General features: G+C 46.3%; 1 protein-coding gene across 3 annotated transcripts in view; it reads left to right on the top strand.

Moving 5' to 3' along the window:
• LSAMP (limbic system associated membrane protein) overlaps positions 1-21,350 on the top strand; it is a 952,895-nt gene that overhangs the window by 835,120 nt on the left and 96,425 nt on the right. For all 3 annotated transcript variants that reach the window (XM_088527273.1, XM_088527272.1, XM_088527274.1), the window contains one exon: positions 10,331-10,456. In XM_088527273.1, the coding sequence (XP_088383399.1) occupies positions 10,331-10,456 (126 nt within the window). The remainder of the gene's footprint in view (positions 1-10,330; positions 10,457-21,350) is intronic.

A 21,350-nucleotide genomic window follows, 5' to 3' on the forward strand; every position in this document is an offset into this window, starting at 1 on the left:
ATTCACAGAACTGGACAAAGTGAATCCTCTTGCTGGGAGAACAGCAATGTTTTCTTATCAGACTGCTTCCCTAGGCAATGAGTTGGCGAATTGCAGAGCAAGGACAATATGCAGCACTGTCCATATCTGTGTCTTTAACACAACTGTGAATTTTATTCAGAGTCTGAAAAGGCACAAATAGAGGGATTTTTTTAGTTCTTTATCATTTTGGATGCAAGCGGAGCCAGCGTTTCCAAAATGCTACGTTGACTTCTGGCTCCCCTGGAAGCCTAAAAGCAATCTCGAGAGACGGTTAGAGCAAGCTCTCCCACTCCGTTTGGCTGGTTTCAGTGCAGAGGGAAGGGAAGCCTGCCAAATAAAGGCAGTTTTACTTATACCATGTGCATTTGACTTGGGCGAGAGGCTTGTCACAGGGGAGCGTTCAGGCTTGGTTGAAACCCAGCCAGACCCTTGGGTGTGTGGTATGAACGAGACACCTAGAGTGTCGCGTTCACCCCACCGGGGCCTGTCAGAGAGGCTGTGGGATATCCCATGGGCAGCTAAGAACAGGAACTGGAGAACTGCCTTTCCTGTTCAGCTAGTGTGTAGAGTGCCATCAGGTCATCCACAGCGGCTATTCTGGTGACGGGGCTATCATCTGTCCCAAAAGATGTGCACAAAAACAAAAACACAGATCTGGAAAAAAAAGAAACCCCCCCCCAAACAAAACCAAAAACAGCAACAACAACAAAACACAACCTTGGTTCTGTTTCTCACTGCTGTAAAGCTCTGAGGGACAGTCTTGTCTTCCTTCAGCATGAGCTCTTAGCTTTGCCAATGATGACATCCTAGTCACCTCTAACCTGCAGAAAACCTCCCTGAACAGGCAGCTCCTGCGCTGGTGTGACTTAGTCTTTGTGCTGCCCTCCCACATTGGCCCATGCTCCTTAGCACGTTTCCCAAAAGATAGGGCTAACGGGCAGGAGCCAAGGACTGCTGGGAATCAGTCAGAAAACCTTAATCTGGCGCTTTTTTTTTCCAAGTGGCTAATAAAGCCTCCCTGTTCTTGTTCCAGTGCTTTCTTGAAGCCATCACCCGTTCTTGCTATGTAGGAGTCTTTCCAAAGGTCATTAATAGCCGAGGGGAAGCTCCCCGGGTTTTGACTCAAGGTAAATAATGCTGTGTATTAGGTCTCAGCTACATCTCATGTACCTGCAACACCCTTAATATTTCCATTAAAAAGATTTCCTTAATAACGCTTTCAGGTATCTGTTTGGGGAACCTGAATGCTAAGATCTCTTCTCAATTTCTTTCCCAGGATGGTTGATATTATCTACACGAGAAAATATCTTGTTTTGTTTCAGTCCTATCAATAAATACTTCCAGGATTAAAATAAATAAATAAATAAAAATGATCTAAGGGAAGGCATAAATACACTTGAAATCCAAACACTGAAAGCTGTGTACAGCTGTAGTCCTTAAAGTATTTGGGATTAGGCGCCATTCCAAGGGTTAATCCTGTGGGATTAGCATGGCAAGCAGTTTTGTTCTTGTTTACACGTCTTGTGAACAAGGCCATGCTTTCACAGCAGGCCTCTCTAGGAGGGTTAGTCATGAACCTCTTGCAGTCAGTCTTACAAACTGAAAGAACAGGGACAGCACGGATGGCAAACGTGCAGGGCTGTCCCTTAAAGAGGTGACCTGCAGAGAAGGGGTGCACAAATTTGCTATGTTAATTAAAAGAAAACAAAGAAGTTTTGTAGCAAAGGACCAATATTCCATGTCCTGCAGACCCAGAGCTGGGATTGCTGTAGGGTAGAAGGCTGGAGTCCAGGTTTATGGCCGAGGTGCTGGATTCGGAGCAGAATTTAGGCTGCTTTTATCCCTGGTCCACAGCGTCACATCAATGCACTGGAAAGGGAGGCTGACTTGGGCTGACATATATACATATATTTTTTTTCCTCTCTCTCTATTTCTCTTCCAGTCAGGAAGTGAAATAATTCATCTCTTTGGTAATTTCATGGAGACAAGTTTTTAAAAAAGAGCCAGTAGGAATTACTATGACCAATAGAGCCCAGTTCTGTGTTGACTTTTCCAATGTCTCACAGAGGGGATGATCTAACAAATTTGTTCCATGCTTCTCTCAATCAAGGAAGACTGTAGTGAAAGTGTTTGCCATGCAATTTTATGCAGAAAATACAGCCCAGGCACTTTACTGTGTATCACGTGAGGCAGAGCTTTGCTTTGGGTAGAAAGTTGTGGCTTGTTGGCTCTTTGTCTCTTTTAAACACTCTCTGACACACTGCCCAGCTCGGCAGACTCGGGGGGCTTTCCACATGGCCTTCATTTCCAGCATCCTGTTTGCGGCTCTGCTTCCAGGCTGTTCAGAGAAAGAATTTTTACACTCCATAAAAACAGCACAGTATATTCTGAGAAGTTTCAGGTTCTCAGGGGATTAAAAAAAATAATAATGAAGCAAAAAATAACCCCAAATCTTCCAAGTTATCCCCTCCTCCACCAAAAGTTTTCAAGCAGTGAGAGGTGTTGACAGGATGAAACCAGCCTACGAGAACAGAGAGGTCGAGCAGCGTTTCAGCATCCGCTCTGTTAAGTGAAGCTGGAGTTCAGCAACCTTCTCTCTGCCCTCCCACCCTAGTGACAGCTTTTTCTCTCTCCGGTGGAGTTTATGGCATGAATCAGACCGTAAAAAAAACACACATCTCAGGTCTCATGTCGCATTTCATCTGTGAAGTGCTTCAGCAACATTAATGTGCTCATCCCAGAGGCTGCCTGAATTTTGCTTTCCAGGCCCCAGCCCGCTCCCCAGGCAGACCACGGCAGCCACAGGCTGCTTCTTGTCACCCTGGAAGCAGCCGGGATTAGCCCGCTGCACGCAGAAGAGGAAAATCAAACCACGGAGCTACGTATAGCAGGTCAACCCCTTCTCCAAGCCTGCCCTCCCTCCCCACTAACATTTTAACTAAATGGGGACTAATGAGGCCAATTTGCTACAATTAATTGCCCCAGGAAAGAACCTCTAATTGTGGTGAGCAAGGTGGCAGCTCTAAAGCACTCAATGGCCATGTGGAGGTCAGCATCTCCCCCCACCTCTGCCTTGGGGCTTATCAGCTTCCTTGTGTTTGCTGCAAAGTGCTGTTAATTGGGAGCTGGGGACAAGAAAAAGAGGAGTCATGAGGCTAATAGATAGGCACCTGTGGAGGGCTTGGCCCTAAAGTTCCTTTGGCTTCAGAGAGATGTCCTGAGGTTTCCTTTTTGCCCTTTAAAGCAGGGCACTTCTGTGGATTAGTAGGTGAGAGCTTTAGTTTTTGACAGCTGGGGGTCCTGCTTGCTAACAGGCAAAAAAATAAAAAAAAAAAAATAAAAATAAAGAGCCTGGAGGATGTAAGTAACTGGTGAAGATGTATGTAAGGGAAGGAAGTGGGGTGACTTCCTTGGTCTGCATTCAAGGTGCTCTTCTTGGGACAAGCAGGTAGAGCACCTAAATGGAGATTAGGGGCTGTTGGGCTTTTGTTTTTTTCAGTACCGTTTGCTTCTGTTTCTTGGGTAAATTAAGTAGCTTTTGTGGGATTGTATGTCTGTAGAGTGGGAATAAGACCTCTGTGGATTTTTTTTTAATGTATTTTTTGACTTCATAACGGAATAGCTAACGGTTAAGTATTCTTGTAATTTTATAGAGTGGGGAATAGCTGCCCTGGAGTGTAAGACTGTAACTCATGGTCTTGTGCAAAGTTTTGCTTGCCAAAAGGAAGCAGCCAGACAGTCTGACTGTGAACTGCGTAAATGCTTTTACAGGGCTCAGAGCCATCTTTCAACCAGATCTCTATGTTCTTTCTTACCTTCTGTCTGTCATCTTGCTGTACCCCAGGCAGATTACTAGCCCCTGTCTTGCAAGCCCATCCTGCTCCTGTAGCTTCCTTGGGCTGAGTCCTTGTGTAAAGCATCACAAAACCCATCACAGAACCAGCACCAGGGCCCAAAGGTGCTGCCCGATACAGTGGTATAGATTGCTGCTTGTGCAAAGCAGCAGTTCCCAGTCCTGCCTCTCTGTGTATGTGCTGTGTCCAGAAGCACTGATTAAAAGGCAGATATCCGAACTGCCTGCAGGTTGTAACACAGTCAGTTCTGGTCTAAATTAAGTCAGAAAACACCTCTAAAATGGTATAGCCTTCGGAAGGCTGGTATAGCCTGTGGAAAGTGCAGCATTGATGCTTCCTTGGTGCATCCCTGAGCTGCGCTTGTGCAAAGATGCTCAGCACCTGGCCCGATAAACACAAGCTTGCATCTCTTGGTCATTGGACCAGCTTCTTTCCTAGAACATCAGCGCTCTTGCACCCTCCCCTGATCTGCTTTTATAGCTCTCAATGATAACGCTTAGCCCATGTGCCCTCAGGTAATGCTCCAGGAGGGGTTTAGAGCTCCAAAGGGTTTGTTGGTAAAAGGGCAGAGATACCAATGGCAGATCCTGTGTTTCCTTGTTTTGTGGTTTCATTGCTGCCTCCTATGTGCTACTCCTCGTGTCGTAACTGCTGTTGCGGGTGTTTTGGAGACATGGTAATGTTTTGTGGAAACAAATCACTTGCTTTCATCTCAGGAGCAACAGTGATTGCGCTGGGGGAGTATGTTCTATTTTTCATGTCTCAGTCTTCCTTATTATTTAAATTAATGTGAGTTGCAGTTGTCAGGAAAGTGAAGGATTGATGGCAATTAACTCGAACGGGCTCTGTGCAAGCAGGTTCTGCACAGCCCTCGCCTTCCTAGCTCTGCCGCTGTGTTTTGCTTGGCGTCTGAGGTCCCACAGCAGCTCTGCCCTTGCCTCCACCTGCCCCCCGGTTCCCCCAGCTCTCCCGACCCTGGGCAGCCCACAGCCAGCGCCCTGCTCCTGCCCCATAGCTGGCCCTGCTCTCCCAGATGGGAGGTACTCAAGGAGAAGGACTGTCGGCTGGTTTGGGGTTATGTTATCTGTTGTAAGTGACACGTAAGATGAGATGCTGAGCTGGCAGCAGAAATGCACCACAGACACGAAATGCTGAAGAAAGAAATATGTGGGTTTTGAAACGTTATTCTCCGAGCTAATTTCCAGCCCTGCAGGCGCCCTGTCTCTGGACGGATGGAGCCGTGTGTCGCTGCAAAGAACCTCCCTCCGATGGCGCCACCGGCACCGTATGCGACGCTCCTCCCGCAGGCGGCTTCTCCGGGCCCTCCCTCACGTGGTGGCGTCTTAAGCACGGCGTAATGGATGCCCCATGTTACACCTAAGCTGAAAGAGAGGAAGGGATCTGGCAGTTTTGTCCTTTTATTTTGGTAATATCAGATTGCCTGGCAGTGCTTTCCCAAGGTTGCTGAAACCAGAAGGCTCCGGTGGCACCCTGGTTGCCTCTGGAAGGAAAAGCTTTTAGAATATGAAAATTCCTCAGTCTCCCTAATAACTCAGTTTACCTGTAGTCACCCTCATACCATGGGTCTCCAGTGTGTGGTAATTCTGGCTGTGCTAAGTGGCCAGAGAGGTGAGATGTGCAGAGTTTCTCAGGTGAGTCACCAAGAGGTGGTGTCCACCAAAGGGGGCCTGTGACACCCCAAGGTTGCTGGGGCCAAGAGCTTCTTCTCAGCAGTCCCACTTCTAGCAGCCTGGGAGCTGTGAGAACATAACACACACATGGGAAAAAAAATAACAAGGCCAAAGCTTCTCATTCTGAGGCTGTCCTAAAAAGGTGTATGCAAAGTAACAACAGGTGCCAAGGAGGCAAAGCTAACTGGTGCTGGTGCTGACAGGTTTGGCATTTTAACACACTGGCTTGACACCCTGAGAATTAAAAGTCTTTGCCTTTTTCTTTATCTGAGTGAAATTACTGTCCACTAAAATGCAGTCATTTTTAACACAGGCTGTCTCTGCATTCGAAGTGGACACAACCATGTTTTAAATTCACAGTGAAATTATTTGCTGCTCGGTTCCCCTTCCTTTCAAACCTTCCTTGCCCTCTGACCAGGATGGCAGCTGAAAGGAACCAACCATTATACCCCCACAGGATGTCAGCCTTGGATGCCCTTTTCTCCCTCATCTGAAAAAGTGGCAGGCCAGATATGGCCATCTGGTCACATCTTCCTCCTCTTGGGCATTTGGTCTGCATGGTCAGATCTGTTTGTATTTGCTGAGTTTACTTGATGCTCTGCAAACTAAAATGACTTGACGGCTCTGGAAAGTGGCAGGGTGCACGTGTCCTAACAGCAGCTCTGCTGCTGATCCCCAGAAATGGTTTTTGCTCTTCTCTGCTCCACTCTCCGTCTGGCATCGCGTAGCTCTGCCAGAGCCTCCAACTGACCTACAGCTCCATCTGCTAGTCCTACTTTCACTTAGTCCGGAACATGGTTTTTGTTGTTTTGTTATATGGTTTTTTTGTTTATTTTTTTCCCCTTGATGCAAGTGCTAACTCCTTGAGGTTAGGGTAAAGTCACCTAAACGTGTGGTATAATCACCGGCTTAAATCCTCCTGCCTCTGTAGGATTCTTATGCGTGTTTGTAAGCCTTGCCCATGTTCGCCAGCATGCCGCAGAGGGGCTGTGCTGAAGGCACTGTTAAGCCTCTGTCCTCATGTCCTCTGATGCAGCAGCCGGGACAGAAGTCTCGCAGAAGCATCAGCTCCTTCCCCAGGCTAAGCCTGCGAGCCTCTGTCTTCTCCAGCACATTTGGCTGCAGCTCTGAGGCACGTTGCCCTGTAAAGGCTATATGCCGTGCTGTTACGTGACTGGTATGGCCCTCTCTGCTGCTTTGTTCCCTGCAATAACTGTAGCAATCTGGATTTCTGTACCAAAATTGGTGCAACAGTCCCAGCCTGCAGCTCGCTGGGGTGTTCTGCTGCCTTAAGGGCAGTCTTGAGGTATCAGTGGCCAAGGGTATTTACTCACTTTGAGGCCACCGTGTGATTGGTGTGTGTTTGTTTGTTTGTTTTTTAGTACTGTCAGGTATTTGCTGTGTTGAACTCCAGGCATGGGTGTATGATAAAGGGGGAGTAGGTAGGAAATGTTTCTCTCTTAAAGGCATGAAACTCATGCACGCCTCAACATGATGGGATCAAATTCTCTGACAACACCACTGTTCTCCAGCAATGCTTGTTCTACTCTGTTCCATCCCTCCTATGTCTTCCCATGTACACGGACACGTTTCTGAGGCAGGTATCCCTACACTGAAATTCCTTCCACCCCAGGGAAGGGGACCCAGGTGCAGTCTTAGTTCCAGGGTCAATCCAGGAGATGCCACTAATAACCAGTAGGACTTGCTGTTGCTGTTCACCACCCTCTGAGCCCTACTCTCCAGCCCATTACTCATTTCACCCACCTATTATCCACTTGTCCACACTATATCCTAGGAATGCTGTGTCGAAGCTCTTGCTGAAGTCAAGGTATATTGCACTCACTGCACCCATCGTATCTGTGATGACAGTCCGTCATCACGCTGTAGGAAGCAATCAAGTTAGTCAGGCATGATTTGTCCTTGGTAAAGCCATGCTGGCTATTTTTTGACACCTTCTTGTCCTCATGTGCCTGGCAATTACGTTGAGTAGAATTTGTTCCATAACTTTCTCAGGGAATGAGGACCAGCCTGCAGTTCTCTGGTTCCTCCTCCTTGCTTTGGTGATAGGTGTGAAATTAGCCTCTTTTTTCATCATAAGGTATCTCCCCCAGTCACCACGACCTTTCACAGATGAGAGAGGGCAAAGGTAACGGGGGGAAAAAGACTTTCTGGCTCTCTTAGCACCTGGCATGCAGTCACCTGGCCTGTTCTTGTGCTTTGAGGAAGCAGGTTTTGAAGAGCTCAAGCTCTCTGCTCTCTTGGCTAGTTTTTCCATTGGATCTTTCCAAAAGGATCCCTGAACAAGTTGGGGTCTCCTCTCCTGAACTGTAAGGATATGATTATAGTATTTGTCATACTTCTCTCAGGATCTTAAACTCTACAGTCGCTCATGGTCACTGCAGACAAAGGCTTCCCGTGACCTTCGCATCTTCATGCCACTTTCCTTTTTTTGTGAGCTTGTAGATCACCTGCATCAAAAAATTGTCATCAACACACTTTATAAATCTCTTGGATTGCTGGAGTCCTTCCAGTAAATATCAGGGCGGTTGAAGTGCCTTGGGGATTGTGAAGTCTCTTCTGTCTGTCTGCAGCAAGCTTCATCTAGGCCCTCTTCTTAATCAGGTGGTTGGCAGCAGACACTGACCATGGGGAGCAGCTCTGTGGTAGCTGCTCATCCTTACCCTTAAGCTCCCAGCTGGCTTCTTGCCACATCCAAGGCAGAGCTCTGTGCACCCCAGCTGCTCTTTGCATGGAGCGCACCTCTCTTGGTTGCCTTTCAAACCTTACTTTCCTTGAGAGACTCTATCCACCTCTCACAGTGTGCCTGTCCTGTGAGCCATCCCACCACATCTCTGTAATTACAATGAGTTCATAGCTCTGCAAATCTGCATGTGGTTCTAACTCCTCCTGTTCATGCACCATGCTGCCTGCATTTGTGCATAGGTGCTTGAGATGTGTCCCCAGCTGCTGGCTCTCCAAGGGAATGTGAAAGCTCCTTCACTGCTATCACTTTTCTCCATATTATGACAATCCTTTCCTAACGTACCTACTTTAAATCCCTTCTCAGCTAGGTTGGTGAGCCTGCTGGCAGACATTCTTGCCTCTCTTTGATAGCCAGATCCTGTCCCTGCTCAGGAGCACCTGTTCCTCCAAAAGGGTCCTGGTGCTCAGGGATGCTAAAGTCCTGTCCATAAGCATGGTGCCTACAGAGAGGGCTAATGAGCTGTGGGTTATAAACAGTATTCCTGTGAATACAACAGCACAGGTAGAAGACAGTTGCTTCTGTAAGCTTCATTTCCTATCTCATCTAGCTTTGCCTCAGAAGGTCCATCAGCCATGCCAGCCAGAAAGGGGGAAGGGGAGCTTTCTGTCTGTTTACTCTGTGGTAAGCAAAGCAGAAAATGATCTTGTTTCATTCCTCGCTACACACAAATTCAAAAGCTGAAAATAAAATAAATAAATAAAAGAAGATTCCTTTTTAGTCCAACTCCCTCACCTCCTCTGGAGTATGAAGCATGGAAGCGAGACATTAATGTGAGAAAGGAAAGATTGGAACAGCCTATTCTGCCTTAGGGGAGGGCTTAGAGGCTGAAACATCAGACACACTGTGTACCTGGAGTCACAAGTTCAGATCCCAGCAGGATCAGCTCAGTCCCTCAGATGGCCACAGTACACAACTAAGTTATCTCCATGGAGGGTCTATAAGGGTCTTGGAAACGTGAGACACGTCCATCCAAGTGAGTTGTTAAGGACTCCACTGTGCTTTCTCTACTGTGCCTTGTGGCATAGCTCCATCATCCGTGGCACAAGTCCCAGGTTCTGAGCAGGTCAGAGGGTGGGCAACAGAAATAAGTTTCACTACTCTTTGGTTCGTTTCCTGGTGAGCATTTGGTTACCTGAGCAGAACAGGACCCTTGCTAGCAGCATGGGATGTAGGTGTTTGAGGGAGATAACAATCGTGAGAACACCCCCTGAGTCTGTGCTCCGTGTGTTTGGTTTGTGCCTCTAGGCCTGACGCTCTGCCGGAGTAATAGAAGTGCATCTGGGATGACTTGGAATGTAAAAATTCACTTGGAGAAGAGGGACAGTGCACTGTCCCTGCATACTCCTTCCAGATTTCCTCAGGGCACTCGGACATGCTCTTTGATGGAGGGCCCAAACCTTTCCAAGCAAAAAACATCACAGTTGCAGCAAATGTCGTTTCTATCTGTAGTTCCTTGAAACCGCGGAACCCTTGTGAGATGGTTCCCAGAGAAGAAAATTAAGAACAGAAACTAACTAGAAAACGCATGAGCCAGGAATGCTTTTCTGATTATACTATTTTGGTGCCCCCAGCATGAGAGTTTCATGTGAACTGCACTGGTTTCCTGTTAACGGGTCCCTGTAGCAGTCAGCGCTGCTGGGTTTTTGAGGCACTGTGTGAGGGCTATCCTTAGTCGATGCAGGCAGCCTTCCCGAGGCAAGAAGGCCACGTTTTCTCAATACTTCCTGACTCAGCTGTGACCTTGCTTGTATCTCTGCTCTAATTTTCCTTTCCCCCTCCTGGCTGCTTCACCCTGTGCACACTCTTGAAAGCAAAGCACTATTTGCTATAATTTTCTGTATTCTTTATATTTCGGAGCCATTGGAAGAATGATGAACTTGAACTGATTTTCCTCACTGTGGAGAGGCCGGGATTCTGTATTTGATGCCTTGACAGACGTTCAGTGTCTTTCCCTTCCCCAACTGTGGCTAATGAAGTTCAAATTTGTTTTATCTTCGCAGTTCCACCAAAGATCTCCAATATCTCCTCGGACATTACCGTGAATGAGGGTAGCAACGTGACCCTGGTTTGCATGGCAAATGGGCGTCCTGAGCCTGTCATCACCTGGAGGCACCTCACCCCAACAGGTAGAGTACCCAACTGCGCTATGTTGATGATTTATGAACTGTGCAGTAGTCTCATTTTCCAATATCCAGAGAGAATTTCAGTAGCCACTGAGACAGCTGTAAAACAAGTCATAAGGAATTTAAATGCACCGCAACATGCTTTACAGTCTGATCTCCCAGGGACTATAACCCAGTTGTCCCAAGGAACAACTGAAATTACATCAGTAGAAGCTCTGCAGAATTGAACCTGTAATTCCATTTATCTTTGGGCTTCATCTAATAGTCTGAATCTCTACTGGTAGTAATGCACATGGAGAAAAAAGTCCTTCTGGAGTGAAGCAAAAACACTGCTGTTGCCAGGGGGAAAGGATTTGAGTTTAAATACTACACAGAATAGGATCTTTCCAAAACCAGGGGATTTGCTTCTACCTCCTTTGCCTTGAACGGGGGAGGCAAATAAACACAGATGATTTCATGTTACCATCTCCTTTGGCAGACAGTCTTCCTGTGTTTTTCAAGATGGGCAAAGGAGGCATTTGTCCTGCAAGATCAGGGAAGGGCAGGGAGAAACAGAGAAAGTGAGTATTCATTGGCATTTATCTGCTAACAAAGAACCCATTTCGGCACTTTTCATGGTCCAGAATGTGGCAAACCTTGAAAGAGAACATCTTTTCAATACTCTGACTCTGTGGGATTAGCAGTTGCAAGGATGTTCCACCCTTAAAGGTCTATTAGTAGCAAGGAAGCAAGAGGTAGGTTCCTTTTCTTCTTTTCTACCGTGGCCTTTAGAGAAAAAATATTTTAGCTTTTGCTATGAGATATTGTTTCATCCGAAATGGATGGGGAAAACGTTTGGTAGCCCAGTATAAATAAGGTTCTGTGATACTTCCGTATGTGTACAGTGAAAGAGAGATTGCGGTAGGCAGAATACAAGCTTCCTCTGTGTGCCGGAGACAGCCAAGCTGACCAAGCAAATGAAGAGCCAGAAAGGAGTGGAGAGCTGTAGGAAACAGGCTAAAGGGAGAAGGGCAGAAAGCAACATTGGAACAAGGCTCAATCCAAGTGCTGCATCTGGAAGCTGCATCCATGAATGTGGGGTGCCGATTTGGGCTACTTAGGTTTCCTGTCTCACCCATTCAGCCAAACCAAAGTCCTCCCAAGCTCTCATGTGAAAGACAGCTGTGCAGCTTGTATTTTTGGCCTATTTCTTGGAGTGTTGGAAAAGAGAAGACAGAGAAGGACTGCCAGGGAAAGGCAGAGGGAGTAGAGCTGATGTACCAAAAAGGGACACCAATCTTTTGTGGTGCCATCATCTAGCACCTGACCTTCCTCTTCTGCTGTTGTCAGTATTAAGCATGGCTGTGCCATTGAGATCTGTGGGGAAATGAGACTTTTTTTTTTCATTTTTATTAAGTTATATATTCACAATCTGCTAACTTCCAAGAGGCAATTTTTTAAGATTTATTTTTTACTGAATCTTCCATCTGACTGCTGCATCAGTCTTTCAGTCCTCGCTTCCACCTAACTCTTTCTTGTATTCAAGCGGGAGTAATTTCTAGCTGTTCAGTGTGCTCAGTCTAACATTGTTTGAGTTAAGGGAATTACAGGGATACCAGATTAAATCTTCATGAAAGCTAATATTTCATATACATCAGATGCATTGTGGAGAACGGTAATGTGAAGATTCCTGTCCTGACTCATCACTTCGGCTGCATGCTTGTGCTTTCTGTTTATTTCCAATTGCACTGCCTACTCTATTGTATTAGACGCAAACCTTTTTATCTCAATTTATAAGGCTCCTCAGAGCAAAACTCCCCTCTAGCTAATCCTCTCTGGTTCACAACAGGACTGCCATCCCTGCTTTGGTTCCAGGATTGGTTTTCCCTGGCTAATTTTTTGGTTCTCCAGCATACACATGCATGCTTTTCCTCCTGTTCTTGCTGCCTTGGAGGCATTTTTGGTTATCACCATCAACACTACCTCACTGTGCATCAGATTCCTTCTGAGACCTGTCCCTGCAGTGGAGCCGATCAGATACCCTCTTCCTGTCCAGCCAGAGCCCAGGATAAAGGGCAGGTAGTCTCCAGTCTATCACGACTGTATCTCCTTGCTTGCTGCTCTCCCTTTCTCTCTCCTTCCCCCATCATAACCCATCTGCTACCTCTTTATGCCTGTAGAGGGACTGCTTCAAAGCAGATGTCGTGGCTTTGTGTACCATGTAGACCAGTAAGGTACTTGTCCCAAAATAAGGGATGTGAGGCCTCATGCAAATATTTTCCTTGAGATTGACAATTTATATAAATACCAAATCTATCCCAAAGCTATTGCCATTAGAAACATCTGTCTTGTCTTGGAATTTCCCTTTTCCAGAACTGTTAGGCATTTTGGCTCCATTTATGCTAGTTTTGAAATCATCTGCTATGCATCTAGGAGCTATTTTAGATCACTGTAAGGGCTTCAAATCTGCCTCTCTCTCCATGGATCTTTTTGCAGTTAAACTCGTGACTACAGAGCTGGAAGAATGAGTGTTTCTGAGCTCATGTGGGAGGTTTCAAGTGGACAGTTTGTGAAATTAAACTCATACTGGGGGCAAGAGGGCCAAATTACTTTGTGCACTCTCCTCAAGGAGTTTATTAGCAAATTTGTCTGCTCTTTCTTTCACTTGTTGACTTTATCAATAGTGTTTGTTGGCTTATTACCTGAGTTAGGATAGAGAAATGAATTACTTTTTGTTGGCTGTGAAATGGAAGAGAGATACAAATGCAAAGTGTTGTTACTTATGCAAAGAAGGTAGAGATGCGTGTGATAGTTCAGTTAAGAGCTGATGGGCCTCAGGAGTGATTATAGCTGACTTATTTGCCTATTTGTGAAGTTAAAAGTTCCCTGTCAGAAGTGCTTCATCTTCCTTTCCTGGTCCCTCAGTGAGTGGTTGAACCAGGCATCTATCTCGTAAGCTCTAAGTCCAAAAGTCAGAAGCAACCTATATGAAATCCCTCTCTCCTTTCCCTGTTAAACAGCTCAAGTGTAGCTATTGCTGTTGGTTGTAGCTCTGGAGTCTGGGGAAAGGGAGGTAAGGGGGAAGATAATAATTCACATGGCAAATGACAATACAGATCACCTTTATTTCCAAGCAGTGTCTGGTAATGAAAGCAGAAATGACATTTCTTGGAACAACATGAGTCTTTTACTCTCCTCCTCCATTCCTTTTCAGGTGATTGACTAACTGTTTTTTTGACAGAGCAGGCAGAGAAGAGATATTCAGCCAGATCCCTTTCCTTGTTATCTGACAGGTTATTATGCTGCAGGACATGGGCACCCTGGTCATAGTTGTGGGTAGTTTAATAGGACGAACAGCTTCATTAGCTCCTCTGCTGCGGCCTGCAGAGCTCTCTTGCGGCAGCACAGGTCTGTAGTGCCAACCCTGGCCCTGCTTCTCCCTGCCCACAGCCCTGTCACTCCCCCTCCGAGTCAGGACTCAGCTGCAGGCTTGTTAAGCCTGCCGTGCCTTATGACTGCTGGCATCCTGGTTTGTGATGGCAGGCCGTGGAAAAGACCGTAGCAGCCCTCTGAATTGCGTTGGGCAGAGTGAGAATGAGTACAGATGGTTTCCTACACAAAGGATATGCGTTTAACAGTCGCCAACGTTTCACGGGGGCATAGCTCTTGTCTTTCTGGTCCCATTTCAAGAGATGAGAGAATGGGTCTCTCATCCCTTGAAAGGGGCAGAACCCAGATTGCTTTCTGTAACTTTGTGCAAGGAGTAGGTCTTGTCCTGTCGCTTTCTTTGCCTTAATATTAACTCATGATGTCCAGGCCCTGTGACCCACAAAGGTGTAGATCATTCGTTCCTCACTGAATGCAGTCCAATCAAGTTTCCAGCTGCTGCAAGACAGCCTGGGCAAACTCCCAGATCTGGACCATGTATCATTCATCATCCTGACAGGTTCCATGTGGGCTGCCATGGACAGCCTGCCCATCTATGGTCAGTGATATTAGGAGATGCTCTGTTTTCCCTGGATTGTATACCAAACAACTTACACAGTTAAGAAAAGAACACAGTGAGATAGTTTACAGATGGTAGTCAATGCCAGCTTTTGAGCTCACCTTAGTTTTACTTCATGTCTTTCTTGACTGACACTTTTTCAGGCTAATGCATGAATTCCCCCAACCTCTAAGCTGCTTAAATCACAATCCAGAGGGTTTATCATTTACGATTTCTCATCTCTCCATCTTATTCAGAGGCATGCTAGATGCCTGGTTGACTGAAAAAGATTCATGTACATATTTATACTTGCTATCAAACCTCTGTTGTCAGAAGCCCTGAAGAGTAGTCGCTTGTGATGTGGATGTGGACAGTTGTTGTGAGTTCTTTGCATTCCCAGAGACTTCCACTGCCAAGCCCATTGCCCTCATTGGCAGGCAAACAGAGAAGAAAGGGAACACCTGCCTTGGGGATCTTGCACTCAAGCTAACAGAAATAGTCCCATTCATTCTTTTTCTCTTTCCCAACAAGGTATCAGTGCTGAAACCTCCCTGGGGTTTCCCGAGTGCCTGTGGCAGGTGTTGTGGCATCGGCACCTGCATGTCATGGCACCCTGAGAGGCTGCAGCAGGGACACAAAGCTGTACTCATGTCCACAGGATTTGCGTCAAGGTTGAACAAGTGATGTTTCTACTGCTTCTGCATAACCATGATGAGCTGCAAAGAATTCCCTTTTCCTAGAGTAGTGACAGCGTGAAATGTGTGTTTAAAAACTGCAGGTATTTCATTCCTGATCCAGCTTCCATGGCCTCAGCAGGGCGAAGCAGTCTAATACAGAAGAGAAGAGCTTGGATTCACTCAAATTCCGCCTGACACTCTGAAGATACCCACTTTGGCTCAAAAAGGAGCTTAGTTTTTACAGTGGTAATCACAGTATAAAAACCAGTCTAGAGCAAAGCAGATAAGTATTGATTGCAACACCTAAGTTTCATGTCACAGCATAAAATGAAAGGAGATGGGAAGGCTTGTCAAATATGCCAGTCTGATTCTCCCTGGAGGGTGCTAGAAATTCTCATTGAGTCTTAGAGAATTTACCATAACTGGGAAGTTTAGAAGGGATGGAGAATACAGAAGAGTGCCTGCATGCTCTATCTAATTGAGATGGTATACATGTAATATGTTTATGAACAGCTGTAGAATTCATTGCCATAGGAAGTTATTTAAAGATGAGAACTTGGCAAGACTCAAAGACTTTGAATATGGCTGAGGATAATGTGAACAAATCTGGATATTCTTGTTATTTACAACAAAAATATTGGAAAGAATTTTAAAAATCATGCTTTGGCCTCAATTACTACTGATTGGAATGAAACCTAACCTGAAAGAGGCAGATTGTCTATTACCCCCACTCATTTGTCTTTCTTCAGCATGTGTAAGACTCCTTGTAGGGCTGAACTCTGGCTGTGAGGACAGCAGAACATCCTCTGAAGTTATGAGACTGAAGATGGCCATATCGTTTACATAGGCACCTCTGACATTCTGGTCTAATGTTTGTTTGCCTCTCCTTGCTGTTTAAGTCTAAAACTTTGCTATTGCCCTTTATATTGTGCAGGAAAAGGCAGTTTCTGCACAGGAAAGGTAATAACCAGAAAACCCTCAGCTGGAGTCGTTGCAGCCAACCCTGTAAGCACTCAGGAGCGATGAGTGGGAAGGGGATTTTCTCTCTAAACCATTTGGATTTAGTCTCTGTGCCACTCTCTAAAAACCTTACTGAAACAGTTTTTAGGAAAAAGGAGTGATTTGTGTGTGTGTTGTTACTGCACTAGTTTTTCTCATGTCTCATCCTACTCCCTGCTTTGCCTGATCAGGAAGTTTAAGATTTACAAAGTACTTGCTTGATCCAATATTTAGGAACTTAGAGAGGCAATTAATGCTTTTTAACTGTGGTTCTTTCCACTCCCCTGCTTTTTTTTCTGCTTCCTCAAGATACTCTCTGCCAGAAATGTGGTCTCTCTTCCCTACCACAGAGCCATAGAGACCTCTCACTGTGCCTCCTATGCGTTCCCTGTTTTTCTGATTTTTTTTCTGTTTTTTTTTTCCCTTTTTTTTTTCTTTTTTTTTTTAAGGACTCTTGTGAGAAGTCTTTTCGTCTCTCTTGTACAAGACTACATCTTACCCAACATTATGGGGGGGAGGATAAAAAAAAGGATGCTGGCTCACAAAGAGCCTGGGAAACAAGCCAGAGTTTCAGCTTTTTCAAGGCCTCTCCATAAGGCATCCAAAGTTGTTTCAGCTTCTCTTCGCCTCCCACTTCCTTTGGCTCTGTTTCCTTTACTTTTAAAAGTCCTCTCTTCTTACTGCATGGCCCACCAGCAGGGCCCCTTCCCACCCCCTTGCTTGTAATAGACTTGACTCCTGCAACCCTTCTCTCTCCCCAGCATGCAGGAGGGCTTTGATTTCTTCCTTCTGTGCCCACAGGCACATTGCTGCACAGAGAGCCCTCCTATGGCCAGAGGGTCCCATCCAGTCCCTGGGGGTTGCAGTGACGCTTCAATGCGGCTGATGCATTTTCAGTCTTCTCTCCTGGTGGCACAGAGGGAGAGAAAGGCCTGCTTGTATGTATTTTGGTGTTTTTGGAGAACAGGCAAATAAGGCTGCTTCCAGGGACGAATTCAACCTGCTGCCTGCTGCCTGCTTCCTGGAGAGGAACCTCTGGAGTCTTCTGGTCAATATGTGGTTGCTCCATCTCTGGCTCTGATATCTTCTGTCCTGCTGGTGGGAGATGTGGCAGTTCTGTACCAAGCTAATAATTTTCCTGCCGTGTAGAAATGCTGTTCTTTACCAAGAAGATGAAGCCTGGTAGAATTGCCTCCATTTTTTTTTTTTAGATCTCCCACTACGGGTGCACCAGTTCTAGTCAGCTAGAGTGTATGGGGTCTTTTTCCATGATGCTTTGGAGCTAATGGAGCTAATTTGTGTCCAGTGTTCCGCCACCTTCAGAACAGCACTTTTCTACTTCACTTCCTAATATCATGTAGCACTATACAGTCACCACCTCAAGGCTGATGCTTCTCAGTGGTGATGCTCTTGTTTTGCTGGGGCGTTAAGGAATAATGTCAGGCTTTTCTTTTTCTACCCTCTTCCACAACCCAGTCTTGAGAGAAGGTGGAGCTAGGAGTGAAAATCATCCCTCCCTCCTTACCAACCAACCTTGTGCTCCCTAGCAGAAACTGCCACTAAGCACTCTTGTATCCTCTTATAAACAGGCAACTCCAGCAAAGCAAATTGTCTAAAAAGGGTGTCACTGAGTGCCAGACACGGACTATGTGTGTGTTATTGTGTCTCCCTCTAGTGACCTGAACTAATGAGTCTAACAGCCTGGTTGGGGTCTCTTGTGCTTGGAACTACTGCTTTGCTCTCCTCCGTGATCACAGGGGCAAAGGCCTGATGCTGTTAAGACTGAGTACCCCATTTCTGTGGCATCTGGAGGTTGTACTCCCCACTGGCAGCTGCATGTTTACAGCTGAGGTTCACAGCTCAAAATTTAAAGCAGGCTTATTCTTAAGACCCTGGAGATACAGAGAGGTTGAGTGTGAATTAAAAGAGAAAATTCACAGTGTTTTTTGTTTAATAGTTCCAATTCAAACATCCTAGAGAAAGCTATCTTGAAGAGAGAGAGAAAAAAAAGGAAAGGTTACATTTTTTTCCTTGTAGCTGCAACCTGCAAGTTCTTTTACTTTAGGCAAGTGTATTTCTCACTCTCTCTTCACAGTAGGAAGAAAATGTACTAATAAAAGGAGAAAGTTAAGGTAGTAGCTTATAGCTGGTCCTTGTCTTTTTTCATTTAAAGAGTGAGGCTTCACTGATGTTATTATTATGCTGTTGTTTGGCCTCAGTAGCTTCACTTGGCTTCAGTGCCTGATCCATCCTGCACTGGAGTTGGAGATACTGTCTCCCCAGCCTGAGGACCCCATGGGTGCCAGCACCCACTGCAGCACCAGGCTCCTGCCAGGATGGTGCTGGGCAGAGCATCGCCACCTCTAGCTTCTTGCACGTGGGCCTTTGCCTCTCTCACCCCTGCCTCTACCTGCACCCCCTTTGCTGAAGCCCCTTGGCACATGAGTCCCAGCTCTAGTGACAGCTGGAATACATGCTGACAGGAGGCTATGTTGGCCAAGCATTTGCAAGTTTCTGAAATAACAGAGCTGGAGCTAAAGTGTCTCTAAGGCACAGGTAGAGAGACAAGGTGGAAGGATTCATCTATCAGAGAGAAACGTCTGATTTATGACCTGCAGCTTCCATGAACTGTCCTTCCCAGCCTGGACTCTTTCACTGTCCAGTATCATCACCTATCTCTGCAGGAAGAGCAGAGTGTGCTACGCTGTCACAGAAGGCATGGTGCATTGCAAGTGCGTGGCCATGCATAGAGCAGCATGGCCTGGTGCAGGGACATGGTTGCCACAGCTGGGCCTCCCTAGATGTCCTTGTAGCTGTCCCTTCCCTTCTGCTTTTTTCCCTGGTGCTCATTTTGTTAAGCCACCTTCTACCCACTCCATCAATCCGTTGCACAATAACACTGATAATCTTGGTAAAAGCCTTTGGGAAGCATACTGTGAAAAAGCCTCATGTCCCTGAAAACAGTGACCTTCTTTATATCACGGTAAAAGGAGCAACTGGTTGGCATGCAAGCTCATGCCAGATGCTTTGTAGATCAAGGGTGTCCAGAAGCTGATAAATTGGCAAGCAGATATTGCTGGAGAGGGTTTGTGTGTGGGAGAGGTACGTAGATATGTGTGTAAGGCAGAGAGAAAGACAGGTGTAAAGGATGGGAGTGTATGGAGAAGCAGTAATAAAAATACGGTTTGAAAGAATCCCCTGCACAAGGGTAGACTCACAGCAAAGAGGTCAGTTGTGAGGGCAAGAGATCCCGATCCTGCTTGCTGGGATGGCCCATGGGAAGCTGAGCTCAGCCTGCTGCCGCGTGGAGCTTTCCTCCAGGCTCTCAACACGGTCCTGTTGGGAGCCCCTCAGCTGAACGTAGTGAGCTATTTTGGTAACACAAGACAACACTAGGCCCTGGGGTGGCCGGCTTGAGTCCTTCTCCCTTAACTTCTTTCTCAGCATTTCCTTTCCGTTTGGGCCTTTGTAACATTCCTCCCTTCCCTGTATGAAGAAGGTGAGAGACTGAAAACATGGGAAGTGCATGTTTAAAAGTGTTTGTTTATTTTTCCTCTCCATTTTTCTTTCACTCTTAATGGCACCTAGAAAGTAAGAGTTTTCTTGTGTACTTTCCCCCTTCTCCCGCCTGCCACTGACTGAACAAATAAATCCTCCTTTCTTGTACACCTGAAGTGAGCGCCCGTGTTACTGTGGTGCTGGAGAGAGCAGGCAGGAGCAGGAACTGGGGAGCAGGGATCCACCCCAGCAGGAGCTGCTGCCTGGAGGGGCCTCCCAAGTTCCCACCAAGCTGGGGGTGGCTTGAGCAAACGGCTCCAAAAAGACTCATCCCTTCAAAGGATCTGCACAGGCCGGCACTCCCCAGCAAGAAATATGTAATGCAGATAATGCAGGCCTGGGAAAGGTATTGGTCATGAGCAATTTGGATTATCCTGGCATTGACAAGGATCATGCCGGAGTGGAAGGGTCCTGGAGGCAGGACAAGGCCGTAGCTGTGACAAGCTTTGCTGGGCGCCTCGTCAAGCCCACACCTTCTCTAGGCTTGTGTCCCCAGGAAGCCTCCAACGATGAGCAGGCTGCGGTTTAGGGTAGGCAGCAATGGAGGGTCCCCAGGTTCATGAGTGAAAATGGCTGCAGATTAGCACCCTGCTGCATATGCCTGGCTGAAAACTGCGCTCAGAGTCATCTTGGTGCTTGTTTAAAAACAAGTGTGTGCCATCAGCACCAGCCTTGCCTGCTGCGGACTGTGCAGATCACAGTATAAAGTATGCTTGTATACACTGCCATGTGTATTACATGCGAGCATTTTACTGTGTGTTCAGGAATATGTTCACCATGCTGCTCTTTTTACATGTATTTTGCTACACTGGTAAATATTTTTATTTTTTATATTCACTAACCTTATACACCCTCTTTGCATTTCCTTCATGGTGGAATTGTGAAACATAGCAGTAAGGATGGAAAATAAAAACACTGGAGGCGAAAGAATATACTGAGTGATACTGTACCTTCCAGAAAAAAAAAAAAAAAAGGCTTGCTTTAATTGTGGGGAATGGGTCTCTACAGCAGGCTAAAGCCTGTCTGTGCAGTTTAAACTATGGCTGCCTGAGGGGGATAGAGCACAAGTATTTTTAGAGTAACTCAGCGTAAGAGACAATATTTCAGATATTCCCCATGCTACAGAAACTCAGCTCAGGTTCCAGACTTTGCAGCGCTAGTCTTCCTCTGACATACTCACTTGTATCTACAGCATTTATCTCTGTTCAACCTGGGCATCTTCCAAGCAAATAAATAATTGGTTCCTGCTTCTGTCTCCCCTTTGCCCAAGGGACTCAAAGTTAATTTGTGCTGACTATTAGTCTTTGGGCAAAGGCTGTAGTTGTGAAAGGAAGTCAGGGCATGTATAGATAGATGGTCCTTGCACTGCAAAATTGTAAAAGTGCCCCCATCTCCTGGGGGGAGATATACAGCCACTTAACAGACATGAGGAGAATTCCTCTGTAGGGAAATCTCTTGGGAGATTTCAAGGGAGCGAAGCACATGGAGATGGGAAGCCCGCGCTTCCCCAGACATGCTCCTGCTCAGAAGCCCCAAAATGCATGTCCCATATCCTGGGTGAAATACAGGTGTGTGGGGATGCAGGTGACTCCGTGCAAGAGTCCAGGTTGTGCTCCAGTAGGTGCCAGACGAGCTCTCTGAGTCCGTGCACACAGTAGAGGCTGTAAGGGACTTGGGGACAAAGAATAGTCGCGCTTGC

This window comes from Tinamus guttatus, unplaced genomic scaffold, assembly GCF_059628265.1.
Source record: "Tinamus guttatus ecotype Peru unplaced genomic scaffold, ASM5962826v1 Tinamus_guttatus_pri_ptg000272l, whole genome shotgun sequence".
Lineage (NCBI taxonomy): Eukaryota > Metazoa > Chordata > Aves > Tinamiformes > Tinamidae > Tinamus > Tinamus guttatus.